The sequence below is a fragment of the Lissotriton helveticus genome, chromosome 1_1, assembly GCF_964261635.1.
Source record: "Lissotriton helveticus chromosome 1_1, aLisHel1.1, whole genome shotgun sequence".
In the NCBI taxonomy this organism is placed as follows: Eukaryota; Metazoa; Chordata; class Amphibia; order Caudata; family Salamandridae; genus Lissotriton; species Lissotriton helveticus.
The window spans coordinates 1587897216-1587916181 of NC_136057.1; the positions used below are offsets into that span (position 1 = coordinate 1587897216).

Below are 18966 nucleotides of genomic sequence, written 5' to 3' on the forward strand. Positions count from 1 at the left end.
CTGGATTTCAGTGAGGTTGACTCTGAGGCTGCTGGAATTGATGACCTCCTGCATCCTACTTGTGAATTGCTCCAGGTGCCATAGGAGGGCTCTACAGTGAAATATGAAGGGTCAGTGAGCCAAACATCGAGTGGACTTCTCTGACCATGTTCAGATTTTGCAGGAGACTGAAAAGACTTGCAATGGTGGTTGCTTTACCAGCGGAGTCCTGGCTCCATATCAACCTTCTGGAGCTGAGGCCCATCTGCCTGGTGTTAAAATCCTCCCTTCTGAACATCACAGGGAGGATAGTACATGTGCTTGCAGACTATACAACCACCATGTTGTATTCAACAAACAGGGTGGGAAGTGGTCATAGCCCCTGTGCCAGGAGGTACTTCACCTTTGGAAATTGCTGCACCATCAAGGAATTGTCCTGGTGGTGAACCACTCGGTAGGATCTTTGAATGCCAGAGCAGATGAGTTCAGCCCTCAACGCCTAGCGGACTATCAGTGGCAGTTGAACTCAGTGGTGGTGCAAAGTCTCTTCCTACAATAGTGAGAACCTTGGCTCACTCTATTTGCCACTGCTGAGAGTGTGCAATGTCAGCAGTTCTGCGCATTGGTTTTTTCAAGGCGTCTCTCGCTAGGACCTATGCGCTGACTGTGGTAGAACTCAGGACTCCTGTAGTCCTGCCCCCAGTTTTGAAAAAGACTAGGATTGACCGGGCTCACGTATACTCCTGTCTGTAGGACAAATATATGGCTTAGTACGGCAAAGGACAGATTGACCCCTCCAGGCAAAGTTATCTGATGTTTTGTTGTTTGTTTTGTCCCTCCCCCAACAAGGCTTCGCTCGGGTGCAATTAAAATTTCTCTTTCAGTCTTTTCTGCCATTTTGTGGTTGCCGAATTTGTGATGTGTTTTTTGAAAGGCCTACAACATATGTTTGCTCACTCTCCACTTGTCATGACACAGTGGGCCCTTAACTTGGTCCACACATTTTTGATGTGTACTTCCTTTGAGCCGCTTCATAGCTGTCATTTGTGGCTTCTCACCCTCAAGATATCGTCTCTTGAAACCATAACACTGACGCAGAGTGTAAGTGAGATTCAAGCTCTCTGTTTCAACCTGCCGTACTCCACTATCTTCCCAGAAAAATGCGACGTCCTTCCATATCGGTCATTATACCACCTTACCGGTGTTCTTTGCTCTGCCTCGGCCCTCTAAGAAGGAGAAGAGACCCCATCACTTGGACCCCAAAGTGCACTGAGCCTTTACATTGATCGTACAAGATTACACCGGGTGGACAATCATTTCATAGTGAGGTACGCCAAAGCGAAAAAATGCAAGACCAAGCAGAAAAGGACCTTCTCCCTCTGGATCAGGTTCTGCATCAAGGCCTGCTACACATTGGCAAAAAGAAGTCTCCGGGAGGGCTGTGTGCACATTCCACCAGAGTCAAGGCCTCTAACACTGCATTGGCACGTGGAGTCCCTGTATTGGACATTTGTCTGGCACCTACATGGGAGTCACTCCATACGTTCATGAAGCATTACTGTCTGGATAGTCAGGTTTGCCGAAATGGCCATTTCGTCCGCTCTGTCCAACAGCAGTTTTTGTGGTGGGAGTCCATCACAGAGAAACCTCCAAATAGGTACTGCTTTGGTATCTATTCAAAAGGTGAGGAATCTGTGGTTAGAATTTACTGGCAAAAGAACAAGCTACTTACCTCCGGTAATGCTCTTTCTGGTAGAGTCTCTATATAGCCACAGATTCCTCATCAAGCCTCTGACCCTCCCAGTTCAGTGAATTGGACTTTACTCTTTAATAAGATCCCAAGTGTAGGATTCTGCACACTGGTCAAAGCTGATTTTCAGGTGGGTCTCTGCATTTGGGGGTGCGGACAGCCTCAAAAGCAATTGACATAAGATCGCTGGAGTGGTGCCTATTTAGGCCACGCATGACATTTCCGGTGCCAAACATGGTCTGTGTAGAGCTGCACATTGTCATATACTGGCTCGCACATGAACTGTCCAAAAGTTTTAAGGTCCAGTCTGATGACTGAGGAATATTCAAAAGGTGAGGAATCTGCAGGTTGATGGTCTCTCTTATCCTTTGCCCTTGTTATCACGTTGGCATAAGAAGAGGCTTTGACTTCACTGATTTTCTTTTTATATTTGCTCAATGCCCTTGTAAATGTTTCTTTGCTACATAGAGAGTAGGCCTTACATCATGCTCTTTCTAAAGTCTTACAATTCCTCTTCATAACGTTTAGTTCTTCACTGAACCAACTTGCCAAAGGGACCTGTTCAATTTTACCTGGGCTATTGTAGGAAAGGTTTTTCAATCCATATGTTGACTTCATGTTGTGGAATAAGGACTTTTTCTGACAACGGCATAGGGTACTTTTTGGCTAATTCTCAACTTGATATATCAGCCTTAATTCCCGCTGTTGTCCTGTAATATGGGGTAGGTGGAACACACTTGTACTAATCTGAAAATGGTCAGTAAAGCCTAACTGTAAGATTTCAACAATACCAAGTTGTCCTCAGAGGATAAATGTGTGGTCTAGATAATAACCTTCAATGGATGTTGGGCCCTTTAAATTCAGAAACCTTCTTGCAATCCCTAAAAAAATGATATCAAACCCTTAACATAGCAGAGTGGTTAGCCCATAGTCCAACACACTTAAATACAGAGAAAGAGTTTCCTTGGCATAAGGGATAGGTTTTCTCTCCAGATTATCAAGAATGATTTGAAAGTGGGCACATAAATCCCCTGTGGTTGAGCACCCTGGGATTCATAAGAGTTATGAAAGGAGACCTGTCTATTTTGGTGGCCTAAAATGAGATGAGAGATTGAGAATTTTGTAATCAATTAGTCATCTGTGCACAATCAAGGTCCCCCGAAGAAAGCCAGTGGGATTGTTGCAGCCCTTGCTTACACCGCAGCAACCCTGGTCACGGATAGCAAAGGACTTTATAACTGATTTATTCCCCACGGAAGGAAAATCTTTTGTTAGTGGTAATTGACTATCTCACTAATATGGTACATTTCATTCCATTAGAAAAGATTCCGGTAGACCACATACTTGCAACTGTATACCCTATGACTTGTCAAATTACATCGATGTCCACAATTCATCCTTACAGACAGATCTCAATTAATAGCAAGATTTTGGAGAACACTGCTTAAACAACTTGGGGTATAACATTTCATCATCACTAGCTACGTTCCCAGGGTGACAGACAGACAGAAAGACTGGATCAAGCCATTGAACATTATTTAAATTATTTTAATTAATCATTCTGAACATTGGGTGCAATGCATTTCTATTGCAGATTTTTCCTACAATAACTCTTTGCACACCTCTTTGGATACTCTTGTTTTTCTGATCCACAGGGTTAATGCCAACATTTGACCACATACCTTCTCTATCTACACATTCCCAACTCTACAACCTCTTCTCAGAGACATATGAAAGATCCAAAGTTCAGTGCTAATCCATTTAATTAGGGCCAAAGCACATTAAAAAACATTTTCAGGCAGAAAACATGGTGCCGGACCAGTGTCTAAAACTGATGAAACGGTCTGATGATATCTACTAGTACTTGTTCATTTTATGGTTCCTTCCCAAGTCTTCACAGAGATTTTTAGGACATTTTTTCATTGTCAGAATAATAGGAAAATCTGCACTAGAATTAAACCTACCTGATCGATGAAGAATACACCCTTACAGGATCAAGGATAAATTAATTCCTGGTAGAGTAGAGCCTTAGAGAAGATATTCTGGAAATTGGGTATTTGATGGCCCATTTGCCAGACAATTCAGCATTAGCTATAACAATCAGGACTACTAGCCGGCCTACGGAAAGGATGTGGACACTAGACCTCACTATTTTTGCAGATGCATCGGTAATGGAAGCTTTGAAAGTGGAAGTAGGAGAATTCCCTAAAATTAATAGCGGCTCCGCTCCCACGTGGGTCATATGGGATACGCTCATAGCCTTTATCAGGGGTAAGATTACGAGTTCAATTAGTTACAGAAACAAACAAAATAGGCAGGAGTTCGTCCGGCTAGAGGAAGAAATTAAAAATCTAGAGACCAAAATAAAGATTAATATAGCCAATGACAGCAGGACTTTGGCAGAGGAGAAACTGTTTCTAGTGAAAAATCAAATGGAAGAAATTCTCCAAAGCCGGATTAAAAAAGATGGGATGCAAGTAAGTTGGCCCACTTTGAGTATGGGGAGGGTGCAGGGAAGTTTTTAGCGTGGAAGATCAAGACAGATCAAAATAGAAACCAGATTAATGAAATTAAGGTAGGCCAGTCAGGTGCCATGCTGACCAGTAAGATAGAGGTGGAGGAAGCATTTACAGAGTACTTTTGGGATCTTTACACGGAAGAGGGAAGACCTTCAGAAGAAGAGGTGAAAATCTGGTTAGCAGATTCCATCAAACCCCGTGATCTAAGGCAGAAAGATATTCTTAACCAGTATTGAAGATGAAGTCAGGATGGCCATACAGGCAAATTAGGGAGGTAAAGCGGCAGAACCAGATGGGATACCAGCCGAGCTATATAAAATTTTAGGGGAGGTGTTAACCCCGTTTTTGACAGCAATGATTAGGTAGATTTTAGATCAAGGGATGCAGCTACCAAAACCATGGGATGAAGCGATAATTACGCTTATGTTGAAGTCAGGCAAGGACCCCACTAGCTGTGACGCGTATAGACCAATATCACTTTTGATCATCAACTATCAAATCTTCACAAAAATCCTGGCAAGGAGATTAAGTAAGGTAGCCAGAGAGATGATTCATAAGGATCAGAAAGGGTTCATTAAAGGAAGATACCTACACAAGTTAACTAACTAGCTCATAGGGCGATTGATGTGGCAACTGCTTATTCCACCCCCCTACCAGTTATAATGTTAGATCCCTCCAAAGCCTTTGATAGGGTTAGATGGTCTCACCTGCTTACTGAATTGAAACGGTACAAGCTTGGGGATAAAATTTGCAGAGCAATCCAATTGATATACCGGGGTCGCTCAGCAAGAGTTTTAGTGAATGGAAATCTATCTTCTCCTTTTACAATTTCTAGGGGCACAAGGCCGGGGTGTCCCTTATTTTCCCCCTTATTTAATTTTTATCTATGGCCCTTTACACAGAAACTTAGGATGGCAGTTAACATTTCCCCATTTTCCTGGGGGGCTGGATATAGAAAGTGGCTTTAAATGCAAATGATCTGGTGATTTTCTCCTCGGATCTGGATGCAGCCTTATCACCCACTATACAGATGGCCATAGACTTTCGTAAAACATCTGGTTAGCTGGTTAATGAGGGGAAAACAGAGATTAATGTTTGGAACCAGAGAAAGGATAACCCGTTGATTAAGAAGTAGATGAGATATCTGGGTCTAATAATTGTGAAAGATATAAACAAAATCCCTGAAATAAATCGAGATAGGATATCTAGAGAAATTGGGGGGTTAATAATGGGTTGGGCACATCTCCCCCTAATGATCTTTGGATTGGTTGGTTTGATTAAAATAATGATACTGCCAAAAATTGCTTTTCTATTTAATACAATCCCCCTGCACTTTGAGAAAGCGGCAATAGATATAATCCAGCAGGGCGATAAACGCCTTTATCTGGGCTCATAAGGGGGATCAGATCTCTTGGAAAAAGTTGCGGAGAAGAAGAGAGAAAGGGGCATTATCTCTACCAGACATCCAATATTATGCTTGCGCTTTCCAGATGACAAACTCTAGAATGCTGTTTAATACACAGGATGGTTCAGATGTAGAAATTATGTTTTCGGAAATGATAAAAGAAAGCGAGATGGGCGAAGACAGATTTCTCTTTAAATTTAGGGACCAAAAATACTTTTAGAAAATCTAATTAAAAGTGTTGCAAGCATTAGCTAGAATGTGGCATAATATAAGACGCTGATCCATGCTAGATTATTACTCCTTCACAGCCCCAATCTGGGAATCTCCAGAGACACCTAAATGTCTCAAAGATAAACTGGTACTATCAATAAGAAATTCTAGTGTACTCGTTGAGGGAGAGAATACTCAAAGTGGACAACTGATATCGTGGAACGAGTTAAAAGACCTCTTGGGGGGGGAAACTTCACGTTTTAAATATATTCAATTGAAGAGTTGGGAACAGAGTCAGAAGCTACCCTAGGGGATTGGAAATTACTTGGAAGATCAACTTGCTGGAAAAACCCCAGGAAGGAAAGAAGTTCCTTTCTGGTACTGGGAACTACAAGACACCATGGATGGAGACTTCACCCTGGCAGATGTGTGGGGAGGATGCTTGCCAAGGGGTGATTTACAATATACGTGGCAAGTATCAATGCGCACATTATATTCCATTGTCAGGCCTGCTTTTTTAAATGGAACTACCTCTTTTCACTCCACAGGGCACATATTACATCTGAGAAGTTGTCAAAGATGGGAAAGGGAAGACCGACGGCATGTGCATAGTGTGGTATTGAAAAGGCGATGGATGTCCATATGTTCCATCAATGCCCAGAAATCAGGAGGTTCTGTTATGAAGTAGAAATGACAGTTTCAGGTATTTTGGCGGTACAATTGAAGGTAAGCCTTTCTTTGGTCATTATTGGAGTAATGAAAGGAGTGGTAGGAATTGCTAGACTCTTGTTGTTTTATGCAATTCTATTGGCTAGAAGAGAAATGTGTCGCAACTGGGTGCGAGAAACCCTGCCTCAACATTTGGAGTGGCTAGACTCCATGTTTTATGTGTCTAAAATGGAATTATTAGGGAAAAGGTCCAAGAAGAAAAGATTTTGGGTTATGTTGCAAAATTGGGCAGGGGGTAATGGAAAGTAATGGTTATGGAGGAGATAAGTGATGTAACCTTCTGTCCAATGATTACACCTACATAACTCTCTGTTTCTGCCGCAATGGCTCCCACATCCTATCGATGCAGCTGCCGTAAATCAGACAATCTGAGAGAGATGTACCAGCAGGGGGAAAATGCCTGGCCTAGATGCCTTTCTTTCGGGTTGGTCCCTCTCTCGAACTTGAAGCTTAAGGTACCGGACATTAGAACCTGAGGTGAATGAGGACAAAATAAAAGAATACACCCTTGAGTCTATATTTACAGAGAATCACAGTTACTCCCCCCACTTTAGTAGATGGAACACTGCAGTATGAACTTGAGAAACTACTAGATTCAAGATACCATTGAGAAAAACTACATCTGACAGTGTGGAAGGGGTATGATATTTCTGACAACTACTTGGCACCAGCAGTGTTTGTCCATGCACTGGGATTAATAAGGTTATTTAATAAAAGGTGCAACAAACCTAGGAGCATGAGAAGGGGGCCTTTGGAAGAGGGTACTGTCGTTTCAGGCTTCACTCAAGAGTTAGGAATCATAACACACAGAGGAAATGGGGAACAGGGCAATGGAGACTACAGTCATTGGGTACAGCAGCTTCTCCAGGGAAGGCTTTAAAATGTACTGCCCCATGCACCAGAGGACGAGTAGGTGACTTCCAGGTCAGAGAAGGCAAAGCCCTATAAAGGGTTGGTGGATGCAGAAGACAAATTCAGTTGTTTCGACTTTCTTGCTTGATGTGACAGTTTGCACCTGTGATTTCATTCCCACACCATCGTTATTTTTCCCCTTTGTTGGTTCATTGGATCTGCCTTCTCCCACTTTCTCTGACTGAATCCCGCAATTTTTTGGGACAGATTGTAGTATTTTAGCTCACCTTCTGTTTAAAAAAAAAATCTTACTCCAGCGATTTCCTGTTATTTGACTTAGTCAATGAGGGACATGTTTTTGACCTGGTTTGGCGACTATGATTCAGTTTTTTAGTGGCACGGAGTGCTACGCAGCTTCAGTACTTGGGTAAGTGTTCGGTTTATTTGACAGCGAGTTAAAGTAACACTTCACCTCACCCAGGTTAAGCTGTCTCAAGCACCTTTATAGAGCTTACCTGCTATAAGAACCCATTTTAAATGATCTAAGACTCTTTTAATTTGTAAACACATTTTGTTAGTATTTATAATACGACATACATTACAATATTAAATTTACCTCCACTACCACCACCCTCCCTTAAGTCCAGTCCCCATTGCAGTAAGTATACAACACATATTTATTTAGCAAATTTCATTTTTACCCACTTTCTTCCCCAGAATCATCACTCTTTTATAAATATTTAAGGGAATCTAATAAATGCTCCCAAGCACATACGTTTTGCTCATAATATTATACAATACTGCACTCTCATAACCGGCCCAACGAACCAAGGGACATATTATCAAGTAAGGGCGTTACATTATCGCCGCTTTTATCGGCAGGAAACTGCAGATAAAGCGGGGATAATGGGCTTGATAATATGCTCAATGAATTCCAATCGAAGCCCATGTTAGATGTGAAGACATCTAACATTGGCTTCGATTGGAATTCATAGAGCATATTATCAAGCCCATTATCGCCGCTTTATCGGCAGTTTCCTGCCGATAAAAGCGGCGATAATGTAACGCCCTTACTTGATAATATGCCCCCAAGTCCCCTTCCTAATATGCTACCCTAGGGTGCCTCGATGCCTTCCAGGTCATAGTTATTTCACGTCTTGCATGTACCAAAGCTAAATCAATACCTCCAGTAGTATTTCTACACGTTGTTGGTCTTGGAAATAGCCACAGCAGGTAGACTATAGAATTACACTCAATTGATGTCTTTGTTGCTTCATTTATACAGAATATTACTTCCTTTCAGTGTTCCACTAATAATGTGCATGTCCTTATCATGTGCAACATTTCTGCATCCTGTTCACCACATCTCATACATACCACATTTGTCTGATAGATTCAAGCTATTTTTCCCAGAGTTTGATACACTCTATGCAAGTAGAAAAAACTTACCATTTTATTTGTCACATTTCTCGATACAGTGAATGAAGTTACAAGAATTTTAGACCATTCCAATTCTGGTTTTGGATGTGCCAAATTCTCCTCCCACTTTTCTCTTAGACCAACAAGAGGCTATCATATCACTTCTTATTACCTGATAAAGGCACATCACCACTTTCATACAACCCATCGTGATACACAATATTTGACAAGCACTATGTACTTGCGGCTCTACTAAACCCATACACCAATGGTTGCACAATCTAACGATCACCACTCGATGCAACAAAAATTGCCCTGTCAGGATCTTAAAAGGGGCTGAAAACTCCTCAAATGATAATATCACCCTGTCAATATACAAATCTCCTAACATATGCACCCCAAAGTTTGCCCACTCAGCTAAGCCCCACAATCTTCCCCCTGGAATGATAGTGCCTCTGTGACGCTCTGCCCACATATATCTCAGGAAGCACTTCAGGTCTTCAATCATCCATCCTGCTGGAAATTAGTGTTGTATCTCTTGCTCTGATCCCACACCCCTGTTCCCCTTTTTACAACCAGACTTCCCCTACTTTCCTGGAGTGTGATACACAACATAAGACCATCTTGAGAGAGAGAAGGCGTCATTAGCTTTCGACCTAAGTTGACAGGGTCGAGACACACTACACAGGATTTTTGTTCTTCAGAAGACAAAAAATACATGTTTGTGTAAAACTATCTCCAGGACCTGCCAGTGACATTTCAGAAAAATCCTAAATTATATTTTGCCCGTACATGGCACTGACCTGCAGACGTGGCTTCTTCCATTCCTGAATGAATGTTTATATTTGGAGTTTGTGGTCGCTTTGTGTTGTGCAATTTCAGAAAACATGTTAAAACCGAGGTCCATTCCAAATGCTATTGCAGAGAAAGGCCTACAATTCACTTTCCATGTTTTTAATATCTTTCCCTTAGTGTGTGCTGCTCCATTATACCTGTTTGTGCGTCCTCTGATTTGACTTTACGCTACTCATGCTTCCAAACGAAATGGCATAATTAACTTGAAGGTGGTGTCTAAGGGAGGGGATTTGTAGACTTTATGATGATGGTGTAGCAAGCCATTTTGTAACATGCACATGGCTGATGCCCTCATTTAAACTTTAATGAAAAATACAATGCTACTCCGAGCTCAGCCACTTGACGGAGTTACTAAGCAGAGCATTAAACTGCAATAATGTTATAACAGATAGTTAATATGTTTGTTATAAAAAAGAATTGTCCTTGGTCTCCCTTTACCCAAATGTCTTCTTAACAGTCTCAGATCTTGCTTCTGTTCAACTCAACAGTGTTTCACATGCTCTTATTTATAAATGAAGTGATTTGTGTCATGTGCTGTGTGGACTCATCTTATCATTTGAGATCTTACCTGTAGCGTTGACATCTGTTTTCACATCCAGGGCATTTGGTGCACAGTTTCTCGAAGTACCCAGGATCACAGATGCACCGGTTGCACTCACAATGGCCATGCCCACTGCATTCTACCCCGTCTATGCTGCACTCGCTCATGTCCGTGCTACAACCACAGGCGGAACCGGTGTAGTTCGCAGTGCATTTGCAGTTCCCGCAGGAGCAGGTGCCTTGACTTTTTCCTGCACACGAGAAAGAGAGAAGTAGAAGAAAGTGCATATGTGTTCTCCTGCTATGAAAACCTAAAGGGATCTATCTGGCCTTTTTCTTTATTTGCTGGGTAAACCTCTGCCATATTCTTAAGTCTAAGCCATGTAAAGTGAGTATATGAAATAGTTTGTCACCACTGGCAATGAAGGCCCTCCCGCACTGCTAAATTTCCCACCCAAATACTTATTTCATAATATACCAGTGAGAAGAATATTGAGATCAAGTTAAAATTGTTCAAGAGCTTTTGTGTTGGGCAAAAGGATAATGCAAAGTTATCTCTCATACTTAAGCCTTGCTGTGTTGATTAGTCCCTAAAAGTTCAAAATAAAGTTTATTTGGACTAAATGGTCCATAAACATTTAAAATCTTCATAAATACAGCTCCTAAAATCACAGTTAAAAAAAAAATCATCATAAAATTCATATAAATAAGATCATTAATCCTTCCCTCGATCCGTGACATGCACCGTATAATATGGTAAAACAGGTATTTCAGTTCTATTCACATTTAAGGGTTTCTTTAACTTTTTGAATGAACCTCCCCATTGCGCAATCTATGTCTAAATTTCTCATTTCAATCACAGCTTGAGCCTCATCATACTACAAGCTTTGATAATAGTTTCTCTTGAGCCTTTTGCCCGCATTAGCTCACTCTTCACCACTTCATTTCTGCACCATTGCGAAATTTTATATTCTTCTCCCGTTCCCTGGCGCTACCAGAATCTTTAATAGGGCCATGCAAGCCATTATACCCCATGAGGTGGTTCCTGTTTCTAATCTCACTGCCTGGACCATTGAGGATTTAGGCAATGATAATGAGTTTTTCAGGGTTTTTTCCTCCTCAGATAATGGAAGAAACCACTACGCCAGCATGTGCCAAGGCGTACCATTCAGAGATGACAGAGGAAGAACAGGAAGACAACAAGAGTCGACAACAAGACATGTCAGGTATGTCGACAGAGAAAGGAGAAGTTCATCACGAGAGTCAGGCGAAGAAGAGGAAGAAGAGAAAGTGGAAAGACTATATCACATGTCGGAGATTCACAGAGAACTGAGTGGGGGCAGAAACACCCCAGAAAAGACGGATTTGGCAAAGATAGGAGTAGGAGCACATGAGGCGGAGTTTATACTGGACAGTGGTGCAACATACAATGTCATGTGTGCATCAGAGTATGAGAAGATGGAAGAAAAGCCGACACTGAGAGTGTCCAAGGTGAAGATCTTCACTTGGGGGTCAAAGAAAGAAGTAACAAACCTGGGAAAGTTCACACAGGAACTGAGGTATAAAGACAAGAAGAACAAAGAGGACATCCATGTGCTGAAAGGCGATGTCCCAGGACCATGTCTGTTGAGCAATAGCACCGCCCAAACAATGGGTCTCATAACTATGACATATGAAAAAAAAAAAAATGAAAGACGCACTGAGAGCACACAAAGAGAAGACGCAGGGACCAGAGAAAGAGGAAGAGAACGAGAAAGAACAACTGAAAGAACAATCAAAACAAAGAATGGCCGGAGAAAGAGAGGAGCCAAGGGAGATAGTGCCAGCTGGCCCAGGACACTGGGCACACAGCAAGGAGTGAAAAGTAGACGAAGAGAGGCTCGCAAGGTGGAGAGCAGAAGGAGGACAGCCGACAAACAGAAGAAAAGCCGATGGCAGAGAACAGCAACCGAAAAGGAATGCAAGGGGAAAAAGAGACTAAGTGGTAAAACGTAGGAGTCAGAAACTTGAGAGACGGGTCAACCAGACACCTGGACTATACCTCTCTCTCTCTCTCTCTCTCTCTCTCTCTCTCTCTCTCTCTCTCTCACTCTCTCTCTCTCTCTCTCTATCTATCTATCTATCTAAGGAGTAAATACCGTAAAGGGTGATGGGAGGAAATTAATCAGTAGAACTGTACCATGAACATTGGTTTGCAACAAAGGGGGAGATGTCGTGACTCGACAGATAGGGCGACAGGACAGGAGGGCGCTAGGACCCTGTGGGTCATGAGGGAGGTGAGCAGGTCACCGGACACCACATCCGGTTAGGAGCAGGAAGGGGAGACTACCAGGACAGCAAGCAGGGCGGACGTGCCTGTAACCAGCTGCGACAATATACAATAAAGAAAGCATACCAAACCAACCTGTGTCTTCGATTGATGTACCTCGGAACTGAGTGGGGACACGACAAGAGTCCTATCCATTTTTACCACTCAGGCATAGCAGTTCCGCTCTATATAGGAATTGTGGCGGTACCATGGCAGTATAAGCTTTTAAAACTGGTCTATCCGATTTTTCGCCATAGAATTCATTGAATTTCTTTTTGTCCGCTTACCGAAGCTGATGTCCTCAGTTTTAGTGCATCGAGATGGGTATTCCAGTTCAGACTTTCCTGAAACCACGTCCCCAGGTACCTATATTGGTCTACCTTTTCCAACTTCGTGGAGCCCACAAACCAGTTAAACATTATTTTCCTTCTTCCAAAGCTTAAAATCTTTGTTTTATCCATGTTAACTACAAGTTTTTTAAGACCGTAGTGTTCGTTAAATCTGTTCAACTTTCTTTGTAGACCGATCTCTGTTCAATCTATTATTACCAGATCGTCCACATATAATAAACATGAAATATGCTTCCCATCTAGCTTTGGGCTAGCCCCCCTTTCATTGCCCAAGACTGAAGGAACATCTTCAATAAATAAGGAAAAGCGTACGGGGGACCAATACACACCCCTGTCTCAGCCCGTTTCCAATTTGGATTTTCTGAGATAGGCTCCCCTCTATATCCAAAATTATCTGCGCCCAATTATAAGTGTGTAGTGCTTGTATTAGCCTTAGCAGATCCCTTGGGGTCCACTTGATCGAATACTGCACGGAAGTCCACGAAGCAGCAGAAAAACCTTCCTCTCTGCTTGATAGACTGCCACGCAATGGACCTGAGCCCAAAACAGTGGTCGACAGTAGAGTACCCCTCCTTAAACCCCCCCTGTTCCAAGGGCACAACCTGATTTACTTCTGCCCAGTCTTTAAGTCTTCCCAAGATTACTTTGGCAAATACCTTTCCTTCTATATCTAAAAGATTAATTAATCTGTAGTTCTTCTGGGCTTTTGCGTCTCCTTTTTTGTGGATCGGTCTTATGATTGCTCCTCTCCAGTTTTCTGGGATAATGCCTGTATCAAGTATCCCCAGGAACATTTTTGAGAAGAAATCAGCCCACCACCCTGGCCTATTTTTTATAATCACTGCAGGGAGATTATCTGGGCCAGCAGCCCGAGTCAGGGTTAAGTTAGATATATTTTTTTTTTACTGGGGTAAAGTGTTTCTTAATTTCTTCCCTCACTCCTGGCCTTAATATAGAACTCATTCTCTCTGTTACTGGCCAATCTCCCCCAGATATCTTATCCAGTCATCTTCTGGTACCACGCAATTCAAGGACCCGGGTGACTTGCCTGAGCTTTCTTGGACCAATTTCCAATAGCCTTTCAAATCTTTGGATTCTATAGCAGCTAACAATGTTGCCCAGCAGCTCTCTTTGTAGGTTCTTTTTTTATTTCTTATAGTCATTTTATATTTTATCCTTAATATCTGGATGTTGTGGGAGGATTCTACATTATACTTTACCCTTAGACTTCTTTCCCTTTGTCTAATACTTGCTTTTACTTTACGACATTCTTCATCAAACCAAGTCCTCTCTTTTCTTTGGGTTCTGTTTAACCTACCATCTCCGGGTTTCATTGGTTTGATTTTGACCCTTAGGCATTCCACCAATTGTATGATTGTATTTTCAAACCATGCATTATCATTCGTATTCAGAATATTTTCTAATAAATGGGTCTGCTGTACAGCAGCTCATTTTTCAATATATTCCTCCCAAATACGGGTTGTGAGCCACGTAGGGTTGTTAACATAGACCTGAAGTGCTATATCTCTTTGTTTTTTTCTTACTCTATATATTTTAATCCTCAGAGGGCAATGGTCACTTCGTTCCACACTTACCACCTCAAAGTGCTTAATTAATTCAAAATTCCAAGCATGTATAAACACATAATCGATTGGGCAGGGTTGCTGGCCTATCTTAAAAGTACGCTTTGCAAAATCGATTGGGCAGGGTTGCTGGCCTATCTTAAAAGTACGCTTTGCAGGACCCATTGAGCCCAAAGCATGTCCTAGAGCCATATCTTGTGTTTAGATATACCCCCTCGGAAATATGGCATCCTTTATCTTATAGGAAATCAACAATTCTTTACACCATGTATCAGTCCTACATGGGTCTAATTTGTGATTGAAGTCACCCCGCACAAAAAGAATATAATTCCGGTAATTTTCAGTCAGGGTTAACATATCTTCTTTTAGTTTTTCCAATTCTGCCTTATGTTCATTCTCTTTCCCCTTCTGCATATATACATTTACAATGACAATACCTTTGTATCATGGGTCGGGATTCAACAACACTCTAAAACCTATTGCCCATTTACATTTTACTTCCAAAAGTTCTACCTTCCTGGAAATTTGTGTAGAGATCAACGTCATTTGCCCTCCTGAAGGTCTGCTAAAATTATTCTTTCTCTCTACTTTCGTCTGCTGAACAAACCCTTCGATTGCTAGGGTTTCGTCGCAGACCCAGGTCTCCAGGAAACACACGATCTTGTTGTTGTCAATAGCATCTTTAAAGCTTTTCTGATTCAATATTCTATTATGACCATATGTTCCAGGATAGTATGACCAGGCTGTGCGACAACCCTAACTCCTAATCGATCTCACATAGACACCCATCTTCCTCATATGCTGGGGAAGCTAGAGCTTTGAATCTATTTCCAGCTAGTATACCTTCTCCAACTCTCTCTGTTTCCTTGCATCTCAAGGTAATTTCAAGATCTTCCTTATTATCCCAGCAGGTATCCATCATCCTTACCTACCTTGAACCCAGCCCAGCGTGATTCATAAGGAATGGCCTCTCGTGCTTGTTATGCTCTAGTATTTCTACCCTTTTTACTAATCTAATTCCTTCCTTATGTAACTCGTGTTCTGCATTTACTAATACTGACTTTACAAACCCTGAGTAAGGGAGAACCTTGCTTACTTTATTACCTTTATTATTTAACAAGAAGCCTACTTCTCTGATATCCTCTGTGCCAATAGTACATAGGCTTACACATTTCGATTGGGAGAAGAGCAATTGTGATCAATTTAGTGGAGTCAATTTCCTCACTTTTTTCCCGCCTTTGCTCAGACCTGTCGGCTCAAGGAATACCAACAGGTCCTGACTATCTTTTAATACTAACTCTTGTGGACCACCCTTTGGTTCGTCCTCCCTTCATTCTTGAAGTTCTAATTCCTTGCCTTTCTCCACTTGTCCTCTATAGCTTCTAAATCCTACTTGCATACTCTTCTCCATCCTTCTTTCCTTGTCACCCTGTTCTATGTCCACCCAGTATTTTCCGGTACTATTTTTTCTACTCCTAGAATTTCCTGAACATTTTTTTCTCCTCACTCCTTCTTCTAGGTTACTAATGGCTATTCCTTTGTCTGGGATGTTTTCTTTTTCGGGGAGGTATAATGTTCTTTTTTTAAGCTCTTATGCTCTTTTACTACTACTTCCTTCCATATGCCCAGCTGCTTTGAGGTTTGGCCCTAATTAGAGATTTTCTTCCACCTCCTAGGGCGAGGTATACTCTGCTTGGGGCTCCTCCTTTCCCCGTTTCTTTATGATCATTGGGTACTGTGGTATAAATACACTGGGCTCCTCCTTCTGCATTGGAGTATCCCTCATCACACCTTCCTGCTGAGTCACTACCCCCTCTTAATGATCCCCACCAACTGGTCTAACTAAGGATGGCAAAAGGTCTTTAATTTGTTTCAACTCCCCTACCATAGTTTTAAACTGTTCCCTTTGAGTCTTTACAATTTCATTATGCATTACTGATACCTCTAACAGGCCTTGCAATGTTTTTTGTAGGATTTACTTCACATCCAGCATAGAGGCACTTGAGGTTCCTGTAACCTCCAGGCTAAGCATAGAAGGTCCCGAAATATCATTTCCTATGTCCTGGGAAATTTCCGTTCCTTCCTTCTCATCCTGATGTTCCTTTGTATGATTATTATGCCCTTTACTCTGAGCATCATCACCTATGTCCGACTCTTCATCCTCACCCTTTGTTTCTTGAATGTTCAAAGGGGAAAAGAGTGTGGGTGATGAAGAAAGCCTTGGGTCTATGAATAGCCCAGAGATATTAAAGAGGGTTTGATTTGGAGAGTCTAACTCCGGGGATGCTAAGTTGACTGGTGTTAGCTGATTCTTGCCAACTCTCTGCTCTTTTTCTAACAGTTCTTTTCCTTTGAAGTGTTTCCCCACAAAGTCTGTAATTGATTTTGTGACAATGTCCTCCTTTTGTACCCCCTGGCTTGGCTAGCTGTGGGGTTGTATTCAGGGGTTGTTTGTTCCTCTGTACTGTTTTTTTACCTGCAGTAGTATCTCCTTGGGCACCTTTTGCTTTTTCTCTCCCTTTATGGCTTGTGTCCATATCCTCTGCCCCTAATTTGTTGTTCTCAGTTTAAAAAAAATGTTTAGGCCTTTCCGTGCTTTTGCTTTACCAAGTGCCATCACCTTTTAGGATCTCTTTCTCTTTCCTTTATTGCAGGTATCCACCCCGTTTTTCCTTATTCTTGATTTTGGATTTAGAGCAACGCTCTTCTGATGCCCTTTTCTGGCCTGGATTTCTTCTCCTCAACCTGGGCTATTTCCCTTAATACTATTAGTCAATTCGCCGTTGCCCTCCTTCCCTGTGATTACCTCTGTTCCGCGGCTGTACGCTATCTGCTCTGCTGCTCTCCCAGGTCCAGCCCTGAGTTCGGCTGATCCTGTGCTTGTGCCAGTGTTCATGTTTTCGCCACCTCGGAGCCCGAGGAGTCCGGGCGTGGTCTCAGCAATGAGGGCCGTTGGAACCCCGATATTGCAGCTGATGCATCATGTCTCATCGGCATTCCGCGCACTGCCACAATCAGAGCGTCACATTGCGCTGCATAGCGCACAGAGAGAACGAGCGAGCGAGCTTAGCCAGAAACAGAGGAGCTGCCTAGATGCAACTTCCAAATCACACATCAGGAGTACATTTGAAGTGTAGCCCTTCGGCGTCTTATTTATTAAGACCCAGTGACATACCACATTTTCACCAGCATGTCTAGATGGATTCTTAATTGGAAAACTAGCAGATCAGGGCGTTTGCACCAGAACAAGTTAGACAGATACTTCCACTAGTCCAAATACTCATCAAACAATTAAAATTCATTCTTTGATACTTCAAGGAGTCTGAGGCTTGTTTTCAGTACGTGTACCTTGGCTTGGAAATCTAGCTGTTCTGGCCTCTTGCATTCATATAATCTCTCTTTACTGTGAAAGGATGAGAGCTACTTGGATTCACCTCTGTCACAAGGATAATTCCCAAACTCTATTTTTACACAGTTCCAATTCCTTCCAGCCATCTTGCAGTACTCCAAGAGGTATCTTATATCCAGACTTCTCAAGTGGAAGTTCCTTTCTAGACAGCTTCCTGGAATGAAATGATTCTTCTCGTTCTTTGAAGAAGGAAATCATGGAGTCATACAGACAAAACCACTTCCATGTATTTGATCAAGAGACACACCTGTTATCCAGAAGAGAGGTTGGGTTAATGACTTCTGTTTGAAATTGGGTTACTGGTTGACTGGGGTGTGAGCTCTGATCAAGCAGTAACAACAATCCTTGTCAGGGTAAGGCGCAATAAACCTCAAATTAACCTGTGCTCAACCCCCTGGTAGCTTGGCACAGAGCAGTCGCCAGGCAATGTGTAAAGTATTTGTGAACACTTCAAACAGTAATTCTGTGAAAACGACACACAAAAGATCCTATACCAGGTTAACAAATATAGCAAAATTAATAAATACAACAATGCCAGAACCACAACAATCCCATAAGTAGAACAAGAGTTATGACATTTTAAAAAATAAAGTGTAAAATAGTGCCTATAAACACAATGCGGCAACTGTGGCTATCTGGTTGTGCTCAACCGGGTCAAAGACAATAGTTCAGGCTGATTACAATAGTGCGCAGGTCAGATACAGTCATCAAGTTAGGCCTGCTAAAGAATTACCTTATCATGTTCATGCCAGAAGTTACGTTCGTGTTGCGGAGGGCAGCTAGGAGCAAGGAGAGTGCCGCAGGAGGCTTTTGGCGAAGCGCAGGGAACTGGCCTTGCGTTATGAGCGGGGTTTGCTGGAGCTTCACGGTAGAGGTCCCCACAAGCAGTTGATGCTGCAGTGCGAAGAGTAGGGCTGATCGAGATTTGCCCTGATTTGCGGTGCGAGCAGCAAGGTCTTGGTGCAAACAGGCACGTTCGTGAAGAGCCCAAAAGCTCAATTTCAGCACTTGTGATCCACATCAAGGGCCCAAGACCTGAAAGGCACCTCTTGGGAGGG

At 42.3% G+C, this 18966-nt stretch overlaps 1 protein-coding gene across 1 annotated transcript in view; it reads right to left on the reverse strand.

Annotated features, from left to right (window-relative positions):
- The window catches only part of ITGB7 (integrin subunit beta 7), an 887312-nt gene that overhangs the window by 92469 nt on the left and 775877 nt on the right, over positions 1–18966 (reverse strand). Inside the window, exon 13 of the mRNA XM_078687492.1 lies at positions 10287–10509. Coding sequence (XP_078543618.1) covers positions 10287–10509 — 223 coding nt within the window. The remainder of the gene's footprint in view (positions 1–10286; positions 10510–18966) is intronic.